The 24,682-nt window shown below is 39.8% G+C and overlaps 1 protein-coding gene across 6 annotated transcripts in view; it reads right to left on the reverse strand.

Moving 5' to 3' along the window:
• Positions 1 to 24,682, reverse strand: part of thrb (thyroid hormone receptor beta) — a 187,396-nt gene that overhangs the window by 52,427 nt on the left and 110,287 nt on the right. For 5 of the 6 annotated variants that reach the window (XM_034704717.1, XM_034704719.1, XM_034704718.1 and 2 more), the window contains exon 3: positions 2,445 to 2,517. In XM_034704717.1, the coding sequence (XP_034560608.1) occupies positions 2,445 to 2,451 (7 nt within the window). In that variant the 5' untranslated portion in view covers positions 2,452 to 2,517. Of the gene's footprint in view, positions 1 to 2,444; positions 2,518 to 15,952; positions 16,006 to 24,682 lie in introns of those variants that run through there. The other variant, XM_034704722.1, reaches the window with a different exon arrangement.

Genomic DNA, 24,682 nt, shown 5'->3' on the forward strand with positions numbered 1-24,682 from the left:
CCTCTATCTTTCTCTTTATCAGTCCAGGGAAGCGGTGGTTCACCCTGAACCTGGTTCTGCATGAAGTTTCTGCCTGTCACAGGAAGCTCTCCTTACCACTGTTACCAGATGCTGCTAACTGTTGGCTCACAGTGGGTTAATGTTGAATCTGTAAATAATGCATCAAAAGCCCTTTTCATATTGCAAGTTCAAGGCAGAATATTTATGTCCCTGCAACGTCTCACCTTCAGCATGAATGTCTCAGACGTGTGATGGTGTCTGCTGCATCGGAGTAACAGAGGCACTCATGGATGAGTGTGTGAGTATTCAAAACTCCTGCTGTGTATTTTCCTTGTGTGCTTTTGCAACAACATAATGCAAGGGTCACACACCAGGACACCAATATTGTACTATTGGGGGATCAATATTAGTACAAAGGTGTAATGCTGACAGGGCTGTATTACTCTTTCAGACTGGCAAAATGAAAAGGGCTAAGTCCAGGGATGTTTTAGACTTGCTCTTTATGTGGAATGTCTTGAGTGTTATGATTTGGAACTCAACAAATAAAAACTGGTTGAATAAAATAAGTTTGAGAAACCTGTATGTTCTACAAGGAAGAGGGATGTACTATGTAAACACCTGATCATTGTTTCTAAACTAGAAGCTGAGACAATGAAAATCAAGACACTAAAACCTGGACACTGTCACGATCAATTTAATATTTCATTTAAACGCTACATCTTGTGCATAATGAAAATGACATAAGGCTTCTAAACCTGAGCACAAATGCACACGTTAAAGCATCATGAGTGCATTCATCTTGATTTCCCCCATTTCAGTGACTCTGTTCTGCAGAGTAAGTGAATATTCAGAAACCTAAATCCGGTTTTTACATGCACCAGGAGTCTGTTTTTTTTTTATCAGGCTACAAATCCAGGGAAACCACAAAGGGCCTTCTGATTTTTATATGCATTCAATTTGCTTTACATGCACTGAACATCATTTTTAAGAGCTGCTATCAGAGCGTGCATTGAAACCAACCTGTGAAAGGTGATGCCAACAACACACTCTGTGCAAGTTGCAAGCTGATTGGATAATTCTGCACATTCACCTACATGTGTATGAAAATACAATCTATAGGAGGGGGTTCAGAGTCCAGAGCAGATTGGAAGGGCCCAGGCAGAAAGACAACAAATACAATGAGGCCATGTGACGTCTGACAATCTAACGTGCTGCAGTTTTTTGTTACAAATATTTTACTTTGATTTTTAAAGTTGTTGTGTAAAAACAAGTCTAGCTGACCTGGACTTTGTCCCCGGCTCAGACTACAGGAGTTTAAAAACCCTGACAGATTTTAAATTGTAGTTGCCTGATGCACATAAACAGACAATATATAATCTCTTTTATCTCAAACTTGCACACACCACCAGATCAGGAAATAATGACGCATACATTTTTGAGGTTAGCAGTGTGGTAAGCAGTTTAATTAAGGATGTCCGTGCCAAGACTTCAACGTGTAAATATTTACACTATAGCAAGCAATAGCAAGTTGTAATCCAAGAGCTGAGTCGTATTTGAAAACGACTACAACACTCTGAATGTTATCTGCACTTGCATGCTGATATCGGCTAAATTAGCTGATGGATTTTGAGAGGACACTTTTTCACAAAGTGTTGAACTTTCAGAAGCAATAATTTGCAACGGTCAGCAAAAGTGCAATTTGACTTTGTAAATGGACTACAAATGTGATTCATAACATTTCTGACACCAGTGATGTGGTTCCTCTCTTACAAAGTCTGGTGCAGAGACATGTGGAGATTAAATGTACAGAATACAGACTGACGTGGTGCAATGACTTGCTGCAGTAATTGCAGTAAGTTTGGTATTAATTGGTCTTCAACTCCTGTGTTCTGAGCCTGGCCTCACTCGCTTGTTGTTCAGCTTTAGAGAAAACTTCCTGGACCACGAGATCTTACTAGACTTTGAAAACAGCAGATGACCAAAACTCAAATCATAAGGTCAAAATTTAGTTTGACAGGACTGGAGCATAGCGCTGATGTCAACAATAAAAGCTTAAAGGTCAAACCTGCAACATAAGGCCTTTGGACTCTTTCTGCCGAGGTAGGAAGCTTACAAGCAAAATGACTCCACCACTGATCATGTGTAGAGGCTCTGAAGGGAGTTTTTTCACTGATGTGAATTTTAGATTTGCACGTTTAAGATCCTTCAGTATCGAGCTGGTGAAATAAAACATGTCAATGATGGGTTCCTGGTTTAGAGTTGGCGTGTTGGGGTTCCAGTTAAGAGTTTCAGTGTTGTTTTTAAAGTCTTCTCCGCGATAATGAGAAAACAAGCTCAACTAAAATCAACTTTGAAGTACAATTACACATTATAAACCATATATGGGATAAACTCAGGGTTCATGAGGCTGTGAGTGTGTATTGGGGTCAGGCAGGACTTCTTACCTGACATACTGGTGGGGTTCAAGGTGAAGACGTCATCCTCAGAGCCTCCTCAGACATCTGGGAACCTACCTAGCTGAACACACAGACAGGAAAAACATCAATATCTGATATCTGACTTAAACAGCAGCTGACAGTTACAACACTTGAAAATGAGGTATTCTGCGCTCGCAGCTTGTCCGTACCTGCTGTGCCGTGTGAACAGATATCTTAAATGGAGTGTTTAGAGGACAAAGTGGCGCTAATTGGATATAATCGTCCTCCACAGCTTCATAAAGCAGCTTTAAAGAGCTGTTTGATGCCTCTGTTTGCATTTCAGGTGACATTCAAGGATGCAGCTTTTACTGTGGTCAGTTCATCAAAGCGAATCCTGCACACACTGCTCAGATGTTATGGCCCTCATGATACTTTGTAGCTGTGGAGGCTGACATCTAGTGGCCACACATGAAAAATAAAGCGTGCACGACCTTACAACAACTGTAGAAATGTGATGACTCTGTACTTTATTGCAGATATTTAATTGTAAACATTTTCACCCTCCCAAACTCATTACAAGCATTAAATGTAATATTTACAGCTCTGTGTGTCAATATTTGAACAGAAGGTTTAAAAGATTAAAAAGTCAAAAATCCTGTTTTAACTGATGCAGCAAATATCCTGCAAACACAAACACATGCATGAACACACAGTCAACACTGAGACTGTCAGAAGAGGACTATATAACCACCATAATATGAAAGCAATGCATTTCTGTGCATATATTAAAAAGGCTGCATGCTCACAGGGTTGAGATTGACTTTAATCCTGGTTTGATCATATTTAAGGTGTTATCTTTTCAATGGTTTTTGTTTGTGCCAATAAAACCCTAAAAGAGTTTCAGACTCAACAGTTTAAATGGAGCTTGTTTCCTTGAAGTGATTATCTCTTCCTTTTCAGGTCATATAACATCCGGTGTCAGTGGTGACCTGAAACCTATCATGATTTCACCACATCCCTGTCCTCCATGATTGATCTACAATAAATGTATGTCTGATACCACTTTAATGCAGCCGCTGACTTAAGCACACAGAGAACTGACCGCAGAGCATGCAGAGTGTGTGTTAATAGAGTCGTACGGAGCGATGTACAGCATGTCACACAGGGATGGTGAGATGTAGGAAGAGATGTAAGGGGTGATTTACAGAATGATTAAAGATGGAGTGATGATAGGTGTGCCGTTTGCCTAGCGGTCTAAGAGCGCCCATGATACAGAGGCTATAACCCTCGTCGCAGAGGTTGCAGGTCGGATTCCAGCCTTGAACATTTACTGCATGTCTTCATCTCTCTCACTTGAGGTGAAAATGACCAAAAATATAACTTAAAAAAAGAAAGATGGAGCGATGTAAAAAAGCATTAAATGCTTGACTTATTGGATGTAAGGAATAATGCAAGATTCCAGTCACAGATTTCCAAACACAATAATGCACAAAGCGACACTCTGACTAAGATACAAGTGTGTAAATGTTAGGAGTGGGTACAGAGTGATGCATGGAGTAACACAGGGTGTCACACAGAGTGAGGCAGAGTGATGTACAGAGCTCTGAGCTACAGTAAAACAGTAGAAAGGTGCATACTGAAGAGCTCTCACATGGAGCTGCAGTAAACGTAATAAAATAAAACTGATAGCAGAGTCCTGAAATGACTCACTGTTAAGAAATATTGGCGAAGAATGTTTCATTGTTCTTTTTAATTCAAGGGTGAAATAAAATATTCTGCTGCATGAAGACGAGTCTTGAGTTGAAATAACAGATTTTAAAGGTCTCTTCAGGATAGCTCTGAAGCCTTTCCTTGAGTGCTGCAGCTGCCATCATAATCCACACGATCTGCATGTTTCATCATGTTGAATTTAATTACAACGGGCACAAAAAAACATCTCAGCAACTGTCTCATGTATAATCCTGTTGGTTCAATTTCTCACTGCAACATCTCAGGATGATTTGCCCATTTTGACATCACTATGTAAAACTTATAAGTTAAAGTCCTCTATCAAAGCTTTGCACACAGGAAATTCAGATCATATCTGCAGAGCCAAACAAATAAAAATGGGTAATACCTCTGTGTCAGTCTGAACATGCAACAAATCATCTCTGAGGACAAAGAATAACAGTGACGGGTCATCCAAAGACACCAGACTTTTATATAACCTGATGAAGCAGACAGCAAAACAACCAACGACTTAAACTTCTGTTCTGTCACTCAGTCAAAACTCTCCGTCGACAAGCTGGGAAAAATAAAGAAAATGCAAAAAAGTATTAAAGATTGCATAAGTCCTTCACACTGGAAAAACAGCTGGCTTGAAAAGCATTACAGGAAGCTCTGCTTCAGCTCGCTGTTTTTCACCCTAGAGAGCATTTTAAAATCCGGACAACAGCTGGGGATGGCCTGAAAGCTGGTTCATCCATACAACAGGTTTCTGCAGCTCTAATGAGGACACGGACAGACGGATAGATGCCCAAAGATTGACAGGAACAAATATTTAGATTGATGGAAAACAGGCAACGAGCAGGCTGTGATGTGCGGGACATACAGTACAGAGACAAAGAGTTAAGCAAGGTCACAGTAGGATGCAGAGATAATGAAACACAACAGATTCAGAGCCAAGTCAAGTCCTCATTGGGTTATTTCTATCAATAGCTCCTATCTATATCACAGACAGCGGCTGGGTCTATTGACTGAGTAAGCAGAGTGGAGGGAAACGGGTGGCTCAAAGTTAGACCGGATATTTAGAAAACCAGTGAATTCTCCTGACTGCTTCTAATAACTGATCATGTTTGGGTCCAGTTCTGAGTTTGTAAATTCCCAAACACTCAAACAGATCTCTCGTCAAATATCCTCATCTTATATCTCATGATTTCTTCTTCTCCATATTATCTGCTGATGGCTTTAAATTTGGCAAATATTTGTATGTCATTCTAAAATGTCAACACTTCCCCAACGCAGGGTCAATACAATTTGAGGCCTTTTTACCTCCTCCTCTTGTGTGTAAATTAGCAGTACTAGGCAGCGTCTGTTTCAGGGCACCTCAAGCAAAACATTCTGGGGGAAATTCATCAAAAATAGATTGCAGTCACTAACTGCACCAAGATTTGTGCATCATTAACACCATCTAAGAGCGAGTTCACAGAGGAAATGTGCCGATCAAATTGAAGCGCAAAATCACCCACAAAGTTCTGCAGCTCTGTGCAGTTTGCTCCAGCTTTGCATCTGATTGTGTCAGAGATGATCAGTCAGCATTTATACTCTGACCTGCATCCTCATCCTGAGAGCGCTAGATTATATCCTCATATATGATGAGCTGAGTGGATTCAGATTATTTTTGAAACGGTGCAGAATTCATGATTCATTTTGTTTTCACACATTACATTGGATGCACTGTAAAATTCAGAATATAAATCACACTGGTATTAAGGACACAGTCTGTTTTTGGGAGAGGGAGAAAGGTTGCATCTGCACAATGATTCCCTTCGTAACAAAACAGGAGTTAATTAATAGCATCTGTTTTCACCATGTGGACTTTGAAGCCCTGCTAGCTGTCAGCATGGCCGTTGAGCTCAGCCTCAATGTTGAAAGCTGTGCGGTATGAACCTGAAGCCTGTGACCAGCTGACTTGTGTCACACACCTCAGCAGGACACTGGTCTCATATCAAGGCTCAGACAGCAAGATTATTGAATGAAGGGGAATCTTTTGTCACATCAGGCTGCATGCAGTTGATGATGGAGGAGGCTGCACTAATGGTTACGATGGAGTGTCAGCTTTAGGCAGATTATAGCGCCATCTTCTGGGTAAAATACCTCTCTCTGAATTTAATATGGGTGAACTGTTTGCACTGGTATTTAGGAGGCAGCTGACATTTCAGATGGTATTAAAAGTGTCTCATACATTGAATTTTACGTTGAGCCGTGGGGCTCTTCATGCAGTATAAACACAATTTTAGGTTTGCTTGCATTTATAACTACATTCATACTTCCTCAGCTTCTCTTGCAACAGAAAAAAGACAGACATCCACAATTCTTCTTTGCAACCACTGGGAACAAAACCCCTTGTCACTGTTTCCTCAGTCATCCAAAGTACACTCAGAAGAAGATAGTGAGTCTACAGGAATCAAAGGCTTGTTCATGTTATGAAAGAACTGAATATTTTAACACCGGTGATGACATAACCAGTAGAGCTTCGCACCATTCAGGCCTCAGAAGTGCTCGAACTACCATGCAGAGAAGAATATGTGAATGTTTTTCACTTCCTTAACAGTGTACCTGAGTTAGATTATTACGCTTCACAATGTTCCAAAATCCAACATTCACACCTACTGAAGGTACTCACAGAAAGGCATTTTAGGACAACTCAATTCCAACAGATAGGTGGTACACAGATGGCACTTTTTTTGGGAAGGGGGGGGGGGATCATCCAGCTGAGTGCTTTTTGTGGCTCTCTAATTGCCGTTTCTGCACATTAGTGTCCCAAATAAACAAAAGTGACAATAATGGACTTCCACCGCAGGCGTGAATTAGCTGCAGTGGCAGAGACCAGGGTCAACATGTCCATCCTTTCCTTTTTTTCATGGAGCTTTTACATTCGCTACTTTCCTGCTTGAAAATCCGCCTGATGTCATTATACTTTAAAAACACTGAAGCTAGGTTTAACTTTGTGAATTTGACTGGATAGCTTCACAGTTTGAGCCCTGGCTGTGTACTTTTTCTGGCACATCAAATGAGCCTGTTCCTGCCAATGACACACTCAGATTGTTATTGTAAGTGCCTGACAACATTACAGAAAGGGTTCCTCTGGAGACAGACCACAGCTCCAATTTCCAAATAAAGTTAGGATGCTGTGCAAAATGATGAAAAAAATCTGAATTTGATGGTTTGCAAATCATTTGAAGCCTACATTTAATCGATAATAGTGCAAAGACAACATATTACATGTTCTAAATGTTACATTTTATTGTTTTGCGGAAAATTTATGCTAGTTATAAGCTTGATGCCATCAACACGTTTCAAAAAGTTGGCACAGGGACATGTCTACCGCTGTGTTCCATCAGCTCTTCATTTCACAACACTGTAAGCATTTGTGAACCAGGAGACTTTCTGGAGTTTATAGTGGCATGTCTCATTCTTTCCTGAGAAAGGATTTCAGCTGCTCAACAGTTCAGGGTCTCCTTTGTCGTATTTTTTGTTTCATGGTGCTCCAAATGTTTTCAATGGGTGTTGTGTCAGGACTGCAGGCAGGTCAGTTTAGCACCTGGACTCTTCTGCTACAGAGCCATGCTGTTGTAATATGTGCAGAATGTGGTTTGGCGTTATCTTGCTCAAATATGTAAGGTCTTCCTGAAGAAGTCATTGTCTGGATGGCAGCATATGTTGCTCCAAAACCTGTTTATATTGTTCAGCATTGATGGAGGCTCAACACATGTGCAAGCTACCAATGCCATGGACTCTGATGATCCCCATACCATCAGGGATGCTGGCTTTGAACTGTGTGTTGATAAAAAAAAATGGTCCCTCTCCTCTTTAGAACAGAAGATGCTGTGTCCATGATTTCCAAAAAGAATGTCAGTTTTTGATTCATCAGACCACAGGACAGTTTTCCACTTACCCTCAGTCCATCTTAAACGGGCTCAGGATTAGAGAAGTCACCTGTATCCGGATCATGTTTACATCTGGTTTCCTCTTAACCTGCATTTGTGGCAACGGCCACAAACTGTGGTCACAGACAACGGTTTATGGAAGTGATTTTGAGCCCATGCTGTGATTTCCACTACAGAGTCATGTCTGTTAATAATATAGTGCCATCTTTGGGCCACCAGCCATCATCCATCCAGTCTTGGTTTTGGTCCTTGTCCCTTTTGTACAGAGGTATCTCCAGACTCTGAATCTTTTAATGATATTATGTACTGTAGATGATGAAATCCACTCATTCTTTGTCATGTTACTCTGAGGAACATTATTCTCAAACTGCTGAACTATTTGCTCATGCAATCTTTCACAGAGTGGTGAACCTCTTCCCATCTTCCCTTCTGAGAGACTCAGCCTCTCTGTAATGTCCTTTTTATACCCAGTCATGTGACTAACCTGTTGATTAACCTCATTAGTTTGAAGATGTTTCTCCAGGTGACTTCTTGTTTTTAGTACACAACTTTTTCAGTGCTTTGTTGTCACTGTAGAAATGTGTTGCTGGTGTCAAATTCAAAATGCGCATGCATATAACATCTGATATGTTGTTTTATTGCACTATTACAGTGAAATATAGAGTTTAAATGATTTACAAACCATCAAAGTCTTTTTTTTCGTCAACATTTTTCACAGCGTGCCGGCTTCTTTGGCATTGAGGTGGTATTTTGCTGAGGGTAATGTCCCCTTTTTGAATTAAGAAACAGCACTTACTCGCTCGCCCACTGACAAAAACACTCCTTTTACATTGCAGATATAGGGGATTGCTGGTCTCCCACTTCCCTGATTCGACAGTTTGTACATGTGATTGTGTTTTCCTGGACCTGAACCACTTTGAACACAGAATGCACAAAACAACTCAAAAATAACTGCTTTTGACTGCTGAGTCTGGCAGCTTTGAGGAGAGCATTGTAATGACTGCTTCTTTTGTCAAAAATGTTTTTTTTCCTTGAACAAAATTGTTCCTTTTTTTCTGAAGGTATCCTTTCTGTAATGTTTTCAGACAAAGAAAGACAAAAAGTCTGTCAGTGCCAAAGGAAAGCAGTTTTAGTGTCTGTTCTTTGACTCCGTGTATTTGCCTTGAAAGACAACACTGCCTGTTTGTCTGCTGCTGGCTGCATCTGTCTTTTGGAGCAAATCCAAAACTTTCCAGACATGTTTGTCATTTAGACTCCAAAATATGTAAAAATAGGATCCTGGTTTCAAAATACAAGTAATCCCCTTTAAGACACAAAAACAGCTCCTGATTTGCATGCATATCAATTTCTTCATAATCTCTTTTTGTAGCGGGCTGGTGTTGTGTTGGGCATGGTGACAACAAAATCCAGCAGTTTGAGGTTATTGTAAAGACAAACTCTCATTTCTTTTCCTCCTTATGTCACATAGAATCAGGCACATTTATAGAAACCCTTCAGGGACCCCCCCCCCCATGTCTTTACAAAACACAGAAGCGCTGCTGCAGGCAATTCAGGGTGTGTCTCACATTTTCTGTGCTTGTACTGTATGTGCACATATTGATTTCTATCCACAGCTTTCCTGGAAGAGCCAGGAGCCTCAAAGGAGTCCTAAAATGAATCCACATTTTTTCTAGATGACAAACTGCTCTGCTATGATGCCCAGCAATTTAGACTACAGACTGCTGTTTACTTTGTGACTGTGAAAGCTATGTGTCATTGTGTGTAGACTGGTGTGTGTGCATGTGCGTGTGTGAGAGAGTAAATGAGGTAACATGTTGCAGCTTTCAAGCTGGCTTTGCTTCAAGATAATACTTCCACCTTTGCAGCTTCAATCACATTAGTACCTGTCACCTGTGCACGTAACATAAAAAGAGCTTAATCCACGCTATCATTATGCTCAGACTGAAACATAAAGTGCTCTCATTTTTTGGGACAATAGTTTATATAAGAAAAATACATATTTCAGATGCAGTGCTGAGATTTCTAAAGTCTAAGAAAGTAAAACATTTTGGGAGAGGTACAGCAGTGCAATAAAAAGCTGATAATGAGAAGACGAGAGAAAAATAAAACAGAATACACAAGGTTTTCTGGAATAAAGCAGCATTACAGGGTCATTAATTCGATACCTCTGCAAATCTTGCTGTAAGGGATTTGACCCAGTTGGTCCAGATTAATGAACACATCTATCTGAGTACATAGAGTTCAGGACGTAGACAGGCCCCTCAGAGAGATTTCTTACAGGCCGGTATCACGGTTCATTATTTTTGAATCAAGCTCTCTACTCCCAGCTGCCCCTGAGTCCTCCTGCTGGACTCTGTCCACCATCAGCCTCTGTTGCAGCAACAGTGCAATATTGCTAAGAACACGCTACAGTATCACCTCCTTTAATATCTCCATGACAGCCAGTTATTCATCCTCTCATATATTAGAGCCTCAACTTCTTCTGCAGGGCCCACCTTTTGAAGTTAAATATTAACAAGCTCCCCAAATCCCACAACATCAAAACACACACACACTGATTTATTTGCTTGTTTTTTTGAGGTAACACTTTTATTCTGCAGTATTACAAAATGATAAAGTGAAAATGTGAAAGCCTGTTCACTCACTTACCCCCATCTCCCCTCAACCAAGCCTTCACTGCATCACTCAACTCACGTCTGTGACTGAGACCATAGAAAGATGATTTTATAAACCGCTGTCAGTTCAGAAGTCAGTACTTTGTAGCTTCCAATCTGTGAGATCAGAATTGTTCACATCTCTCCTCCTTCCCTTTTGATTATACGTATTTCGACATCTCCAACTCATTTAGAGTTTCATCAAGTTGCTACAGCTGATAACATGCTGTTTCCTGACATGGCTGTTTTAGAATAAAGATTTTTTTTAACAACATAAAAAGAAGGGACTTTTATTGTGAAGAGTTTGTCAGAAATGAAATGTTGATCATTGAAGTATATGGCTAGAATTAGCAACAGTTGTCAGGAGTAACGGTTTTTACAGTTGTTCAGTTAACCGCAGGTTTCAGTTACAGTCATTGATCTTACTCATCTTGGACTTAAGACTATAGTCATCAGTTGAAACCCACTTTCAAGCATGTAGACCTGAAGTAGCAGGGATGCAAATCCCGGCCGTGCGAGGAGGAGTTTGTTTCACAACCATAGACTGTATAATAACTGGACGTAGTAGCCGTGACGTCACCCATCTGTTCCTGAGCACTGTTTTGAAGTCGTCAGCAGGAGCCATATTGGAAATGTTAAACACAACCTAACTTCTGTTGAGCTAGTGTGAGGCAAAGAGGCTTTGAGCCTTTTCACTAACAGCTACAGGGTGGCCGTCTCTCAATCATGTCAGCCATGTCCTTATTTGGGCAAAATTCGTAAGTTTAATATCTTCAAAAATATTGAGTTCTAAAAAAAAATCACCCTCCCGTGTGTCGTACAGTGTGTGCTGATAGAGAAACTAGGTACTCAGGCATTAACTGCACATTTGAACCAGGTTGTTAACATGTTCATTATTGCTGTAAAGATCGTCTTCTTTGAATGCAGACGCTCGATGGATTGCCCTTTTTAGAAATGGAACTCAGGGAGGAGGGGGTCTGATCTACGTTGTTGTCTGACATAAGTTACTCTGCAACGCTACTATTTTTATCTGCCACTGTGGCTGTGTAGCAAGAAGATATCTTCATCACGTGTGCACTTAAACCAGAACCTACGAGCTTAAAAACCAAAACGTGTGTTTAAACCGGGGATGAATGTTTAAAATCTTTGTCTTGGCGCCATCCTTCCCTGGCTATTCTTCACATAGATGGACTAGTTGGCCCTGCAGCACCACTATTTAGGAATCAATGTATTAGAGAATAATACGTTTCAGAATCTACAAGAACACTCTAACGTGTTAAACAAAGTCACTGATATTATTTTATAACAGTGTCAGATTCAGTCTAGTATTACAAAAACTTATGACAGTGTGCAGGAGTTTGCTAGTTTTTTCATGGACCCATTCTTCCCATATGCACTTGTCTAATAAAATAGATATGCATAGTCATTTTCTACAATTTACAGTTCCAACAAAAGAAAATGTGCTTTGCTGAAATGCAAAAGAAAAAAACAAACACCAGCAGCCTGTTGCATTACAGTGCAAATAGTTAAATTCAACATAAATCCTGCCTCTGATTGGAAATGACCAGTCATAGTGTAGGATTGCGGGGCAGACCCAGCCCTGCCTAAACTATACTCTCACTTTTTTTCTTTCTCTTACAACTGCAAACACTCGACAGACTGTATGCCTGGAAAGTCCTCCTCTACACTGGGACTCACAACTACTCAACCACAACAGTTACCACATCCTGCATGACGAGAGTTGCAGGAACACTATGTACAGTGCGCTCCAACACAAAGACAAAGAAATGTAAACTCACCAGCACGCCCTGAATGAATGTATAACCTCGTCTGACACTTTGGAAGGGTTATAAAACTTCCACTAATGCTGCGTGTGATGTTATGAAACTTCAGTGACCCTGGTTAAGGCCATGAGATTTTGCACTGCTTACTTTTGTTCTTTTGCCTACATTCTTCAGTTTTAGGGTGACATTTTGTGCATCAATTCCACTGCAACCACGAAACACAGATTACAAGAGAATCTATTTATAAACTTTTGATATTAAAAGAGTTGTATAACACATCCTGTGACCCAGGAGGAGCTTAAGGAAGTCCCCCCATGATGTCATCAGGGTTGTCTCTGATGAAATAGTAAGGGAGGCTGATCTCTTGTGAAAAAAAGTGAAAGGACAGTGGTTGCTCAGAGATGCCACGAAGAATTCAAGCAGTTACAGCAGTTTCACTTCAAGTTTCTGGGTAATTGTTTTGGTTTCATGGCCCACAACAACCGGAGACTGTGTGCAACCAGAGTGACGTCACTGACTGGTGTGTGCACTGCCGGTTTTAAGGTTGGCCTTTTATCCACAACCAGATTCTATTTAACAGCCACATGTGACAATATTTGAAAGAGAGGGTGTATGCTTACAGTGAATTGGACCATATGCTATAAAATAAAGGCACAGTGAGGAGTTTTTAAACTGATGATGAAGCAGTAGAATATTCGTGTCTGTGTTCAGGTCGGATTTTCTGTGAAAAAAGCAGAGTGGATATCCGTCCGTCAGTTATAGTGTCTCTAACTTTCTATAATTATATATAGTAAAACAGCAACTCACTGCAGACAGATCAACAGGCACTGAACACCGAAGCTGGTGTCCATCAGAAAAAATCTTTGTACTCTTTCTAGCTAATGAACTGATTGGCACACATCAGCTGAAGTGACAGTGAAGGAAATCCTGCACAGCCTCTGGATAGTGTTATAAAACCAGTCAGCTTTGGTTTACAACATATCCAAGAGGGCAAATATTTGCATTTAATGTTTAACCAATTTAAGAGATTACAACTTTTCAAACAATGAAACCTGCACAAACAAGAAAAAGCAAACTGGCTTTGCTTGTGGTCTGATAATGGTTTTGGGTTTGTTAGGCGGTCATATGGTGATTGGTATCACTCGGTGTTGCTCTTCTGGGATGTGTGAGTAAGCAGCTGTTTGACCCCAAGTTAGCCAAAACTAGCTTACAAGGTTATATTTATGCAAGGTGAGGCAGCTTTATTTGTAGAGCAGGTTTCCCATACTGTGGCAATTTGAAATACTTTACAGAGCAATTATTTACAATACACAAGAGTTTAAATAGCAGGAGTTAAAGATTTAAATTCATGAAAATAAGTTTAAATTCATCCATTTGCAGGTAGTCTGTGTAAGGTTCCAAAGGCTTCAGTATGATGAAGTTGCCAAATAGCTTGTTTGGAAAGCCCTGTTTACAGACCATTGCAAATAATTTAACCTGCTGGAAATAAAAGCACAAATACATCTATTAAAGTCTTGCTTTGACATTACTCTTCTAACTCTGTCAATAGTTTTAAACCGTGGAAAGCTAAAGAACTTAAGATTGATGTTGCTATGTTCCCATGGTCTCAGTCTCAGTCTAGGATAACACCTCTATCTGAGGCTAAACGATGACGCAAAAGTGACACCAACAACAAACTGATCCTCTGCCTGTTGACACTGTAGTAACAACGTCAGTGTGGTCTCAGGCTGGTCTTGAGAGTGGGGAAATAATGACAGTTAGCGGGCACAGATGTGAGAGCAGTCGGAAAAGATACTGGACCCCAACCATCTCTGAAAAGTGGGGCAACATCCTGTCCTGCAATCCAGACAACGACAGCAGAGCTGGAGAGAGCATCTCTAAGCTGCTGATCTCTACAAAATCACTGAAACCAGAAGAGGTAGAGATAACAGCAACAATGTTCAAAGCTGAGACATTTGACTCAATGCCTCTATCTTAAATGGAAATGTTCAGATTAATGTGAATTATAACAAATAAGAAGGTGGACGTTTTTATGCTCACGCTGTCTGAATTATAATGAACATAACAACCCAATCATTATACATTATCTTTAACTTATCTCTATTAGTTGGCTGCATCTAGTCGTTAATTTGCTACAGTGACACAAAGATTTAGAGCTTGACCTGCTGCCCCTAGTGGCCAAAATTTACTTCAGTGACAACTCTTTTTGGATAATTGCTCCATAAAGAGAACTCTGTCACCACCGCATCAAATTAGGCAACCAATAAACGACTTGAGTGCCCCATTCATCCTTTTTGATGAAGTGACATGTGCACTGATAACAGAGTAGGAATTTGTTAGAATCTCGAAAAACCTGTCAGTACACAACCTAGCTCCTCTAGGAAAGTTCACTTGACACGGCTAATGTTACATTTTCAGGTATGTTTTCTGATGATATGAAAAGATACTGTTTTACTTAAAGGCAGATTTTTTAATGGGATATGTCATCTGAAGATACACCGTTGCATGCTGTAATGCTCACTTTCCTTCAGCCTGGCTTGTCTAAATCTCCCTCATTTAAGATTCTCAGGGCTTTCCAAGACCTGGAATTTTAATTTGGCTGTAACGTATAGGTAGAGTGAATGATGGAAGTGAGAGAAACATAAAAGTAAATATAAGTAAATATCATTAGTGTGTTTCCTAGAAGCACATGCTATCATCACATCTCGAATTGAAAGCAGAAGTGTGCCCCGCTCCATTTAGACACAAATTTTAGGCAACATCACCGACTAACAGAAGCTTACTTAGAAACAGCATTGTGAAAAAACCACAAGTGTACTCTCAGAAGCCTGGGGTGAGACAGGAAACAGGAAATAGGTCCCTAATAGGGTACATGCTGTACTTTTCCTCATTACCAGCATCCGAAAAAGAGATTAACTTCATTTTCTAACCAGTTCCTGGTACCTAGAGGGTAATGAGTTGTTCTCTGTGTGCTTTTTTATGTGACTTGAGGTAAAGGTAAGGATGTTCTAAGTTATCCTTTTCTCTTTGTGTACAACTTGAGAAACTGCTGCTCTCTGCAGGTGTATAGATGACGACCTTCAGTTGACGCTATGCACAGCATTTTCTCTTAGAGCGGTTGTTCGTGTCACAAACTTTCTTCTAATCAGTGCAAACCTGTGAAATTCTTTGCCAACATGATCAAGGGAGTCAGATTTCTTTTAGCTCAACTGTACAACTATAGTCAAAAAACCAGGGCAGCAGCTCAAGGCATGAATGAAGTCAACATTCTTTGGGTCTGATACAAAGTTAATTAAAACCTTATTTGAAATGTAATCTTCCAACTTCTTATCTGGCCCGCAAAGCATTTCCTTGACTCTAATGTGCTATTTCGCTCCGACCAGAGAGCATCCTGTTAAGTGCAGAGAGAGAAAGCATACGAACAACTGCATCAAAGGTTTCACCCTCACCATGTCTGAGCTCCCCCATCTTCATGCTGCTTCTGAGTGAATACATTTCTTGTGAGTGCTCCACTTTGGCAATGTGTAGTTAGGTGAAAGGGGTGGAACACAAAATGATGCAATGCATACACAAGGTTTCCTGCACTTTGAGAGTTCAATCCTAGAGCTTTTGAACTTTCACTGCTGCCATGAAACAAGCAAAACAAAACAACAACTAAAATCTTTACCATTATTAAAACGTATATGCTCCACTTTGTGGTAAGAGCCACCACTGCCAGATAATACATCTAAGAACAAATGGCATCAACATTTAATTGTTCTCTGTAGTAAAGAAGAAGAAGATCATTAATGAGCCGGTTTGGGCAAAAACCTTAAAGCAGGGTACTTCAAAACAGACACCAAAGAGAACCTCTAAAAATCCCCTGAATCTGTAGCAATCCCCAATCTTAAAGGGGATCTTAAGAGAAAAGGCTAATCCTGAGAGCAGCACTTAACAGTACCTAAAACAGACACATGAGGGTACCTAAAACAGATGCAAAAGGGTATCTTAAACAACCAAGAGTACCTCAAAACAACTTCTTAATGGCACCTAAAATCAGACAATTAAGGGTGCCTAAAACAGTAACTTAAGAGTCACTTAAACGACAAAGAGTCCATCAAAACAGCTGCTAAAAGGTACCTAAAACACACTAGAGGGGAGCCTATTATATTTCTTGAAGGGCATATTACAAAAGATGCCACCTAGCACTTACTGAAACACACTTGGTACCAAAAACGGTCACAAGGGGGTACATTGAAACTGGTTTAAAACAGCTGTTCATGGTACCTAAAACAGACCCTGAACTAAATGCTCAAGTTTAGCTTAAACAACAAAGGGTACCTAACTACAGCTCAAAGGGAAAGGGTTATTTGAAACACAGCTTAGGGTACCTTACAAGAGATGCAAAAATAATACCTATAAAAGCTGTTAAAGACACCATAACACATCAGCTTGAAACAGATACTGAGAGGTAAACATAAAGATGCATAATGTATCTGAAAACAGAGGCTAAAGGGTACCCTAACAAGGCTGCTTAGGGCTTCCTTGAATCAAATGCTTTATAGGGTAGCTGTAATTAGAGGTTTAAGGGCAACTTAACATTGTGGATAAAGGGTACAGTGAAAAAGACACATAATGGTGCCTATTATAATTTGTTAGAGGTACCTTAAAACAGAGAACAAGTGTACCTTGAAAAAGACAATAAACGGTAACTTGAAACAAACACAAATTGAAGAATAAAGAAGGGTTGCATAACTAATAGAACATCATTCCAATCACTCTTCCTCTTTGTGACTGAGGACACAAAGTTGACAGCAGTACTGATGATAGAAATGTGTTTTCTCCACTGAGAGATTTTATCTTGATTTCTGGGGGAGTGGTCACGTCATGTATGGTGTGAAACTCACAGAGGCAGTTTGGAGTGAGAGAGTAAAAAACAGGTCGGGAGAAACTTGTTATGGATTGTTTGGAGGCATTTAGGGTTCAGGATGATGTCAAGAATGACAAAACAAAGACTGCAAAGAGTGCACAAAACCTGTGACAAAGATATGTGTTGTATAAATAATGGGGTTAATGTGATACAATGCAAACTTCTATGCAGTAAAGTTATATTTAATTACACCAGCACTTTAAATTGACAGACATACAGTAACTGTGTAATTTACAATCACAATTATGTGCAATAAAGCAGCACTTTAGCAGTCTGGCTCTTTTTATTCAGCCTTATGCTGTTTATACATTTAATGCTCTGTAACTCTAACGGTCACTTAATTCATGTTTTTTTTCTTGAACATTGTTCTTTTGTATTGTTATGTTTTGTTTGTAGAGTGATGTTTAGTTTATGTTGTTTGGTTTCTGCATATTGTCTGATTTTATGTACATTGTTTGTGTTTCATGTAAATGCTTGATGTATATTCATATATGTGAACTAACAACCTGCCCCGGACTAAGGATGGAAATCAGCCTATGGCTACAATCTGGAACATTTACATGTTCATGTTCATTTATGCGCTCTGTCCCTTATAATTAATGAATACAATAAATAGATACAATTAATGAAGGCTTCAGAAAATGAGTGTGCACATTAGATGAAAAATATGTTGATCTGTATCGCACTCACTTCTCTAAAGTGGCATTACCTCAAAGGCATGCAAAATGTAAAGAGTCACAGCTCGGTGTACTTTGCATCACTGACCTGATACAGCAGAGCAGTGTGAGCCTGCATCTGAGATGCACCAAAGAACCTCACTTTAAGTCTTAGGTTAATGCAAACATGTTTATATTAGCAGGGATGTCGCACAATGAAGTGAAATGTTGGGTAAACGGTTTTACTTCCATGATTCTATCACATGTTGCCTTCAGAAGATGCACCACATTCAGGTAAACAACCTCATTTAAGACCAGTTGATGCAACATTTGTGACTGCTCCAGAGCATCACACAACTGAAAGCATTGCTCTGTTTATTTAATTAGTACAAGTTTAATAAATGTTCACAAAATTAATAAGTAATCATGATTGCAAATTCCATCCATTATCTTGACCGCTTAACCTGTTAGTGGTCACGGGGGGCTGGAGCCTATCCCAGCTGGCTTCGGGCGGAAGGAAGAGTACACCCTGGACAGGTCGCCACCCTATCACAGGGCTAACACAGAGAGACAGACAACCATTCATGCACACACTCACACCTACGGGCAATTTAGAGTGATCAATTAACCTGGTGAGAATGTTTTTGGACTGTGGGAGGAAACCGGAGAACCCGGAGAGAACCCATGCATGCACGGGGAGAACATGCAAACTCCACACAGAAAGGCACTTTCCCAGCCGGGAATCGAACCAGGAACCTTCTAGCTGTGAGGCAACAGCGCTACCCACTGCATCACTGTGCAGCATGTTTGCAAATTGTGATCTCAATATCGGACAACATAATCTTGATTATCATTGTAGTCTGAATGGTGCAGCCCCAATTTGAAATACGTTATTACTTTTTCTGGAGCTTATTTCAGCAAACAGGCCACCTGCATTGATAAAATATAACTAAAACAGGCTCCAAGTCCAACTAAAGCTTTGATTTTGTTATTAGCAGCAAGATAATGCCCACTTGAGAGGCATTATGACTGGAAGGTCAACTCCCAATGTGATTCAGAGAAAAGTTTGATCTTGTTAAGTCTCTTATTTTAGGATCTGAAGTCTCCGTAGCATTTTGAAAACATAATAAATATCCGTCTCCACTCTAAACATTCTGGTACTTGCTGCTGCTTATTGAAGGTAAAGTTCATCGTTGGTTTCAGTGATTCACTTCATACAGCAGCAAAGTCTCATTTGCACTTCAGTAGAATGTAAAGATGAGAACAAACAGAGCTGTGATGCTTCTATAGCATTTCCTGTTGTTGCACAGAGTGAAGAAGATATCAGGTGAGCTGATATCACTGCGTCTCATACTCATGCTCTAGAAAAACAACCCTCTATCTACCACAAAGCCTGCTGACCTATGAATAGAGGTTTTAGATTACTGCACATTTTTAAACATTGACTCATGGATCACAACTGGCTTTGGCTTTTACAAAAAAAACAATAGAGGAATGTGGTTTGGGTTCTTTTTAACCATTTCAGATGTGAGTTGTTAAACGTTTCAATAATACAAACATTTCTCATGTGGGTTTATTCAAACAACATCTTAAAACACAGAGGTCAAACTGGCAGACTTTTCCCAGGAAAGGAACAATTTAGTCCACTGGGACAGATTTGTGTATCAGAGTATTAGTTTTTACTTCTCAGCACTAATCTCATGATCACTGGATTTCTCTGCAGTATTCATCACATAGATAAACAACTGCTCACTCCGTACTGATATATCACGGCACCCTATGGTCTATTATTTACAAGTATGTAAAACTGTGTCTGCCCTGACAGTTTGTCATTTCTACAGACGGCCACTCTTGGCGCAGTTCTGATCAGAAAATGAACAGTTTCATTTCTTATTTATGGTTCAGATCACAGATCCTGGAGGGAAAAGAAAGAAAAAAGAGGAAAACATTGCCGAAAAAGAAAGTGAGGTTTAAAAACTCAACAAGCTGTAAGAAAAAGAAATCAACAAAATTGTAAAAGACACATGAAGTAAACATGTAACCAAAGAAAGTACGTGCCACGGCTGTGGTTAACGACTGGTTATTGTAAAAAAAAGTCTCAGTTACTGGATAGAAAACCTCAGTCACGTGTGAGTGTTTCTTCCAGTATCAATCACTCCACCGTGGATGGAAAGGTTCAGCTGAATGTGAAATAAACAGCAAAGTGGTCTTCCTTTGAGATTTCAGAGTGTGTTGCTTTAGAAACAGATCCTACTGTAACATTTACGGACTTAATTCCTTAGTGGAAGAAATAACAATCTTTATTAAATCCTTCAAATTATTTCCAAATCAATAGTTTGTTATGGCTGAAATAAAAAAAATAAAAGTCATGATTTACTCTGCCTGTGTTCATTTCCATCAAAAAGCAGCAATAACAGAACATCACTTATAATAAAGCACCATTAATAAGGGTTTTATAAAGTCATGTGGAAACAAACAAACGTCAGAGGGGAAATTTTTGGTCTCACTTTTAATCCTTTGAATTTCACAATTACTTTATGAATAAGACTTTTCCTGTTTTGCTCTGCACTGCAGGGACAACAAAAAAACACCCACCTAACAGATACAACTTCTGATCAAATGTGATGCTTCAACTGCTTAAGGATACCTTGAAACTAATACTGAAGTACTATGAGCTCTTGAGGGAAAACTTAAAAGAGAGGCTAAAGAGTTCATAGATTCAATTCTTTCAGGTTACCTTGAAACAGATACTAGATATTATATTTTCAAAGCTGTTACATATACCACTTAAACAGAGGCTAAGCGCTAACTTAAAACAGAGGCTAAATGGTAACTAGAAGCATCTTTATAAGCTTTCCTTGAAACAAAAACTAAAGGTACCTTTAAACAGTTGTTAAAGTAACCTTAAACAGAGGCTAAATGCTCACTTGAAAGAGAGACTGAAGGGTAACTTAAAACAGAGGCTAAACGCTAACTTTAAACAGAGGCTGAAGGGTAACTTAAAACAGAGGCTAAATGCTAACTTTAAACAGAGGCTAAATGCTAACTTTAAACAGAGGCTGAAGGGTAACTTAAAACAGAGGCTAAATGCTTACTTAAAACAGATGCTAAATGCTAACTTAAAACAGAGGCTAAATGCTAACTTTAAACAGAGGCTGAAGGGTAACTTAAAACAGAGGCTAAATGCTAACTTAAAACAGATGCTAAATCCTGACTTAAAAACAAGGACACATACTAACTTAAAACAGAGGACACATGCTAACTTAAAACAGAGGACACATGCTAACTTAAAACAGAGGCTGAAAGGTAATTTGGTAATTTAAAACAGAGGCTAAATGCTAACTTTAAACAGGCTGAATGGTAACTTATAACAGAGGCTAAGTGCTAACTTACAACAGAGGCGAAATGGTAACTTGAATCTTGCGTCTTAATAAGCTTTCTTTGAAACAAACACGTTGGGTACCTATAAAAAGCTGTTAAAGTAACCTTAAAACAGAGGCTGCATGCTCTAACAAGGACAAAAAAAAGTAGATCACATCACTCCAATTCTTAGATCCCTACACTGGCTTTCTGTCTGTCAGAGAATAGACTTTAAAATCCTGCTGATGGTTTAAAAAGCACTGAATGGTTTAGGCCCAAAATACATTGCTGATCTGCTGCTACTGTATGAACCATCTGGACCACATATCTGGAACACACTCCCTGAAAGCTGCAGGTCCACTCCAACTCTCACCTCTTTTAAATCAAAGACTAAGACCTTTTTATTTGCCACTGCCTTCCTATCTTAGCTTATTTGAACTCACTTTAAATGCAAATTCTAAATTTACTTTCAATATATTTCTAATTTTCCTTTTCTTTTCTGTTTTATTATATTTGTCATTTTAGTTGTGCTCTTTTATGCTTGTCTGAATGTTTCCAATGCTTTTAATGTTTTAATGGAAAGCACATTGAGTTGCCCTCATGTAAGAAATGTGCCATAAATAAAGCTGTCTTGCCATGCTAACTTAAATCAGTGGTACCTTTGAGCAGCTGCTTTTAGGTTACTACAACAAATGTTTAGTAAGAGTACCTCTAAGTACCTCAAACAGAGAATAACCGTATAACACAGGCTGATGGGTTCCTTGAAAAATATGCTGAAGGATACCTTTAGCATTTACTTCAGTAACAGGTCAAATTTTTACACTTTTAAAGTTGCTCAAATAAAAACAATACTTTTGCGGAAGCATTTTTCCTGGTAAGGGAGGATTTTCCAACAATATCATATTATTTCTGCTCTTTCTCCCTCCACCAGTGTGTATTTTGAGGACATGACAAAAAAAACCCACTTGAATGGAAAAAAAAAGCCCAATAAATTTAAAACAGAAGCAGTAAATCCTGCATTAACCTGTAATAAATTTGATGGCTCTGGTTGTTTTGAAAAGTGAAAGGGCATCAGGGCTTTATCTGAGTCTAAATGTCAGCCCTCCTGACAGTCCTCAGTGGTAATCTCATCGTGCACAACGTCAGCTTGCATCATGAATCAACACTGACAAGCAGCAGTAAACAATAGTCATCACAGCCTTGACCAAAATGCATCTTATTTGAGGTGGCATTCAGATAAGAGTCAATCTTGATCCGCCGCCCATCATGCCCGGAGCTCTCTAATACTTAATTTACGAAGCTGCATCACACTGTGCAATGTGATCCAGGCTCGTCATCATGGCAACTGGTATCAGAAAAGGACAGCAGATGGTGTTTTCATTAAAGAATTCAAGCTAACAGAAGAATCAACCGAATGACTTTGTGTCTGAGTCTGCGGTGCACTTATCATATTACATTAAGTTCTCTGGCTGCCAGGAAAAAACACACAGGCCAATGTCAGGGAGGTTCGACCAAACACAGGGGCTATCCGGTGTGCCGAGGAAATGGTACAGTGTTCCTGTTACGCTGCAAGAAGTCATGAACACAATCCCTCACCGGAGACTGAGCCGGTCCAAGTAATGCAACCAATAATCTATGCAGTGCTAAAACAACCAGCAGTGAGGACTCAGTGATGACAAACGGCTGACAGCTGGAGCTAACAATCACCTGCAGACCCAGAAATCCTGTTTGGCATCTCACATGTCAATATTACATTTCAGCTCCAACACTCAACCTAGCTGTACTGAGCAGTAATGAGGTCAGACCATAGTTTGAATAAGAAGATGGACAGCATGACAGCTCCCAAAAAGTAAAGCCAACAAAATAAAAAAACATGAGCTTTTCCTCATCCATGTTCTCGTCTTTGGACTCTGGAAACCTCTAACTTGTTGACTCGAGGCCTGGCTCTGCTTATCATGATGGGTAAGTGAAATACAATGTGGCGTCAACATTGTGTTTTATTCTGAAAGTCAACCACATGTTTTGTTTCAACTCCTGACTTCCTGTTTTGTTCGATTTGCTCTGTACTGATTGATGCATCATACTCTGGCATCCGGCGAAAATAGAAGTCTTGCGTATCTGCTGCTGTGGAGAGCTCGACAACCGGAGCTGAGAAGGAGCAAAAATGCAACAGAGTGGAGCGGGTGGAAGCACAAACAACGACTAGTACTGAAACCAGCTCTGGTGCCGTTGCAGAGAGGAGATGGACACTCAACGGATCTGGTGGAAGTTAGGCGTATTAATCTGCTCCTAGAACTGGTGACCACTGTGACACTCGTCATTGTATTCATTATGATTAAGTTAGTTGGACTCTTATGGCGAAGCAACGTGATATGTGAGGGATAATGTATGTACTGTAATAGTTCCAGTGATTCCACGGCACTTAGTGTTCCATGGTGATGGATTCTTCTCTGCCTGTTGCGGTGGATTGAACATGAAACTGTCCTCATTCAGCTCTCCTTCTTCTCTGAGCTCTGCGGTTCACACACCTTTAAAAATAAACTAATGTCGGGGCGCTGGTGGCCTAGTGGTCTAAGCGCCCCACATACAGAGGCTACAGTCCTCGTCGCAGGGGTTGCCGGTTCAATTCCTGAGCGGTTGACCATTTCCTGCATGTCTTCCCCCACTCTCTACTCCCCATATTTCCTGTCTCTCTTCAGCTGTCCTATGGAATAAAGGCAAAAAAAAGCCCTAAAAATATAACTTTAAAAAAAAATAAAAATAAACTAATGTCACAACTTTGAACCCTGCTGCTATCATCACCACCGCTCATGGTTTAAGTTTCTTTGTAGAGATCGCTAACCTAAAGTTTCTCTCACCTGCTCCGCTCCTTCATCATATTGATGGACAGGATCCAATATGAAAATGTTCGTTAGCCTGCAAATTTAGCATGCTAACTGAAGCTAACGTCTTAGCCACATTGTTTTGATGCTAACAGAAACTAACGTTTTTACATCACCTTACAGTCTATAGTGTTAACAAGCAGAAGCTAAATGTGTCTGAACTCTTTTCAGCAGATTGATTTGACATGATGGGTGATCAGTTTGTCTCTGGTGTTGCTCATGTTAGTGAAAGTTAATAACCATCATCAAGGGGTTTTGTCCAATCAGAATCAAGCATCTTACACAGACGGGAGATCAGTAAGACAGCCGGGCAATAATCACTTATATGGTTCATCTCCGTATATAACGTCTATGCTGAACTTGACCACAGGA

This window comes from Notolabrus celidotus, chromosome 16, assembly GCF_009762535.1.
Source record: "Notolabrus celidotus isolate fNotCel1 chromosome 16, fNotCel1.pri, whole genome shotgun sequence".
Lineage (NCBI taxonomy): Eukaryota > Metazoa > Chordata > Actinopteri > Labriformes > Labridae > Notolabrus > Notolabrus celidotus.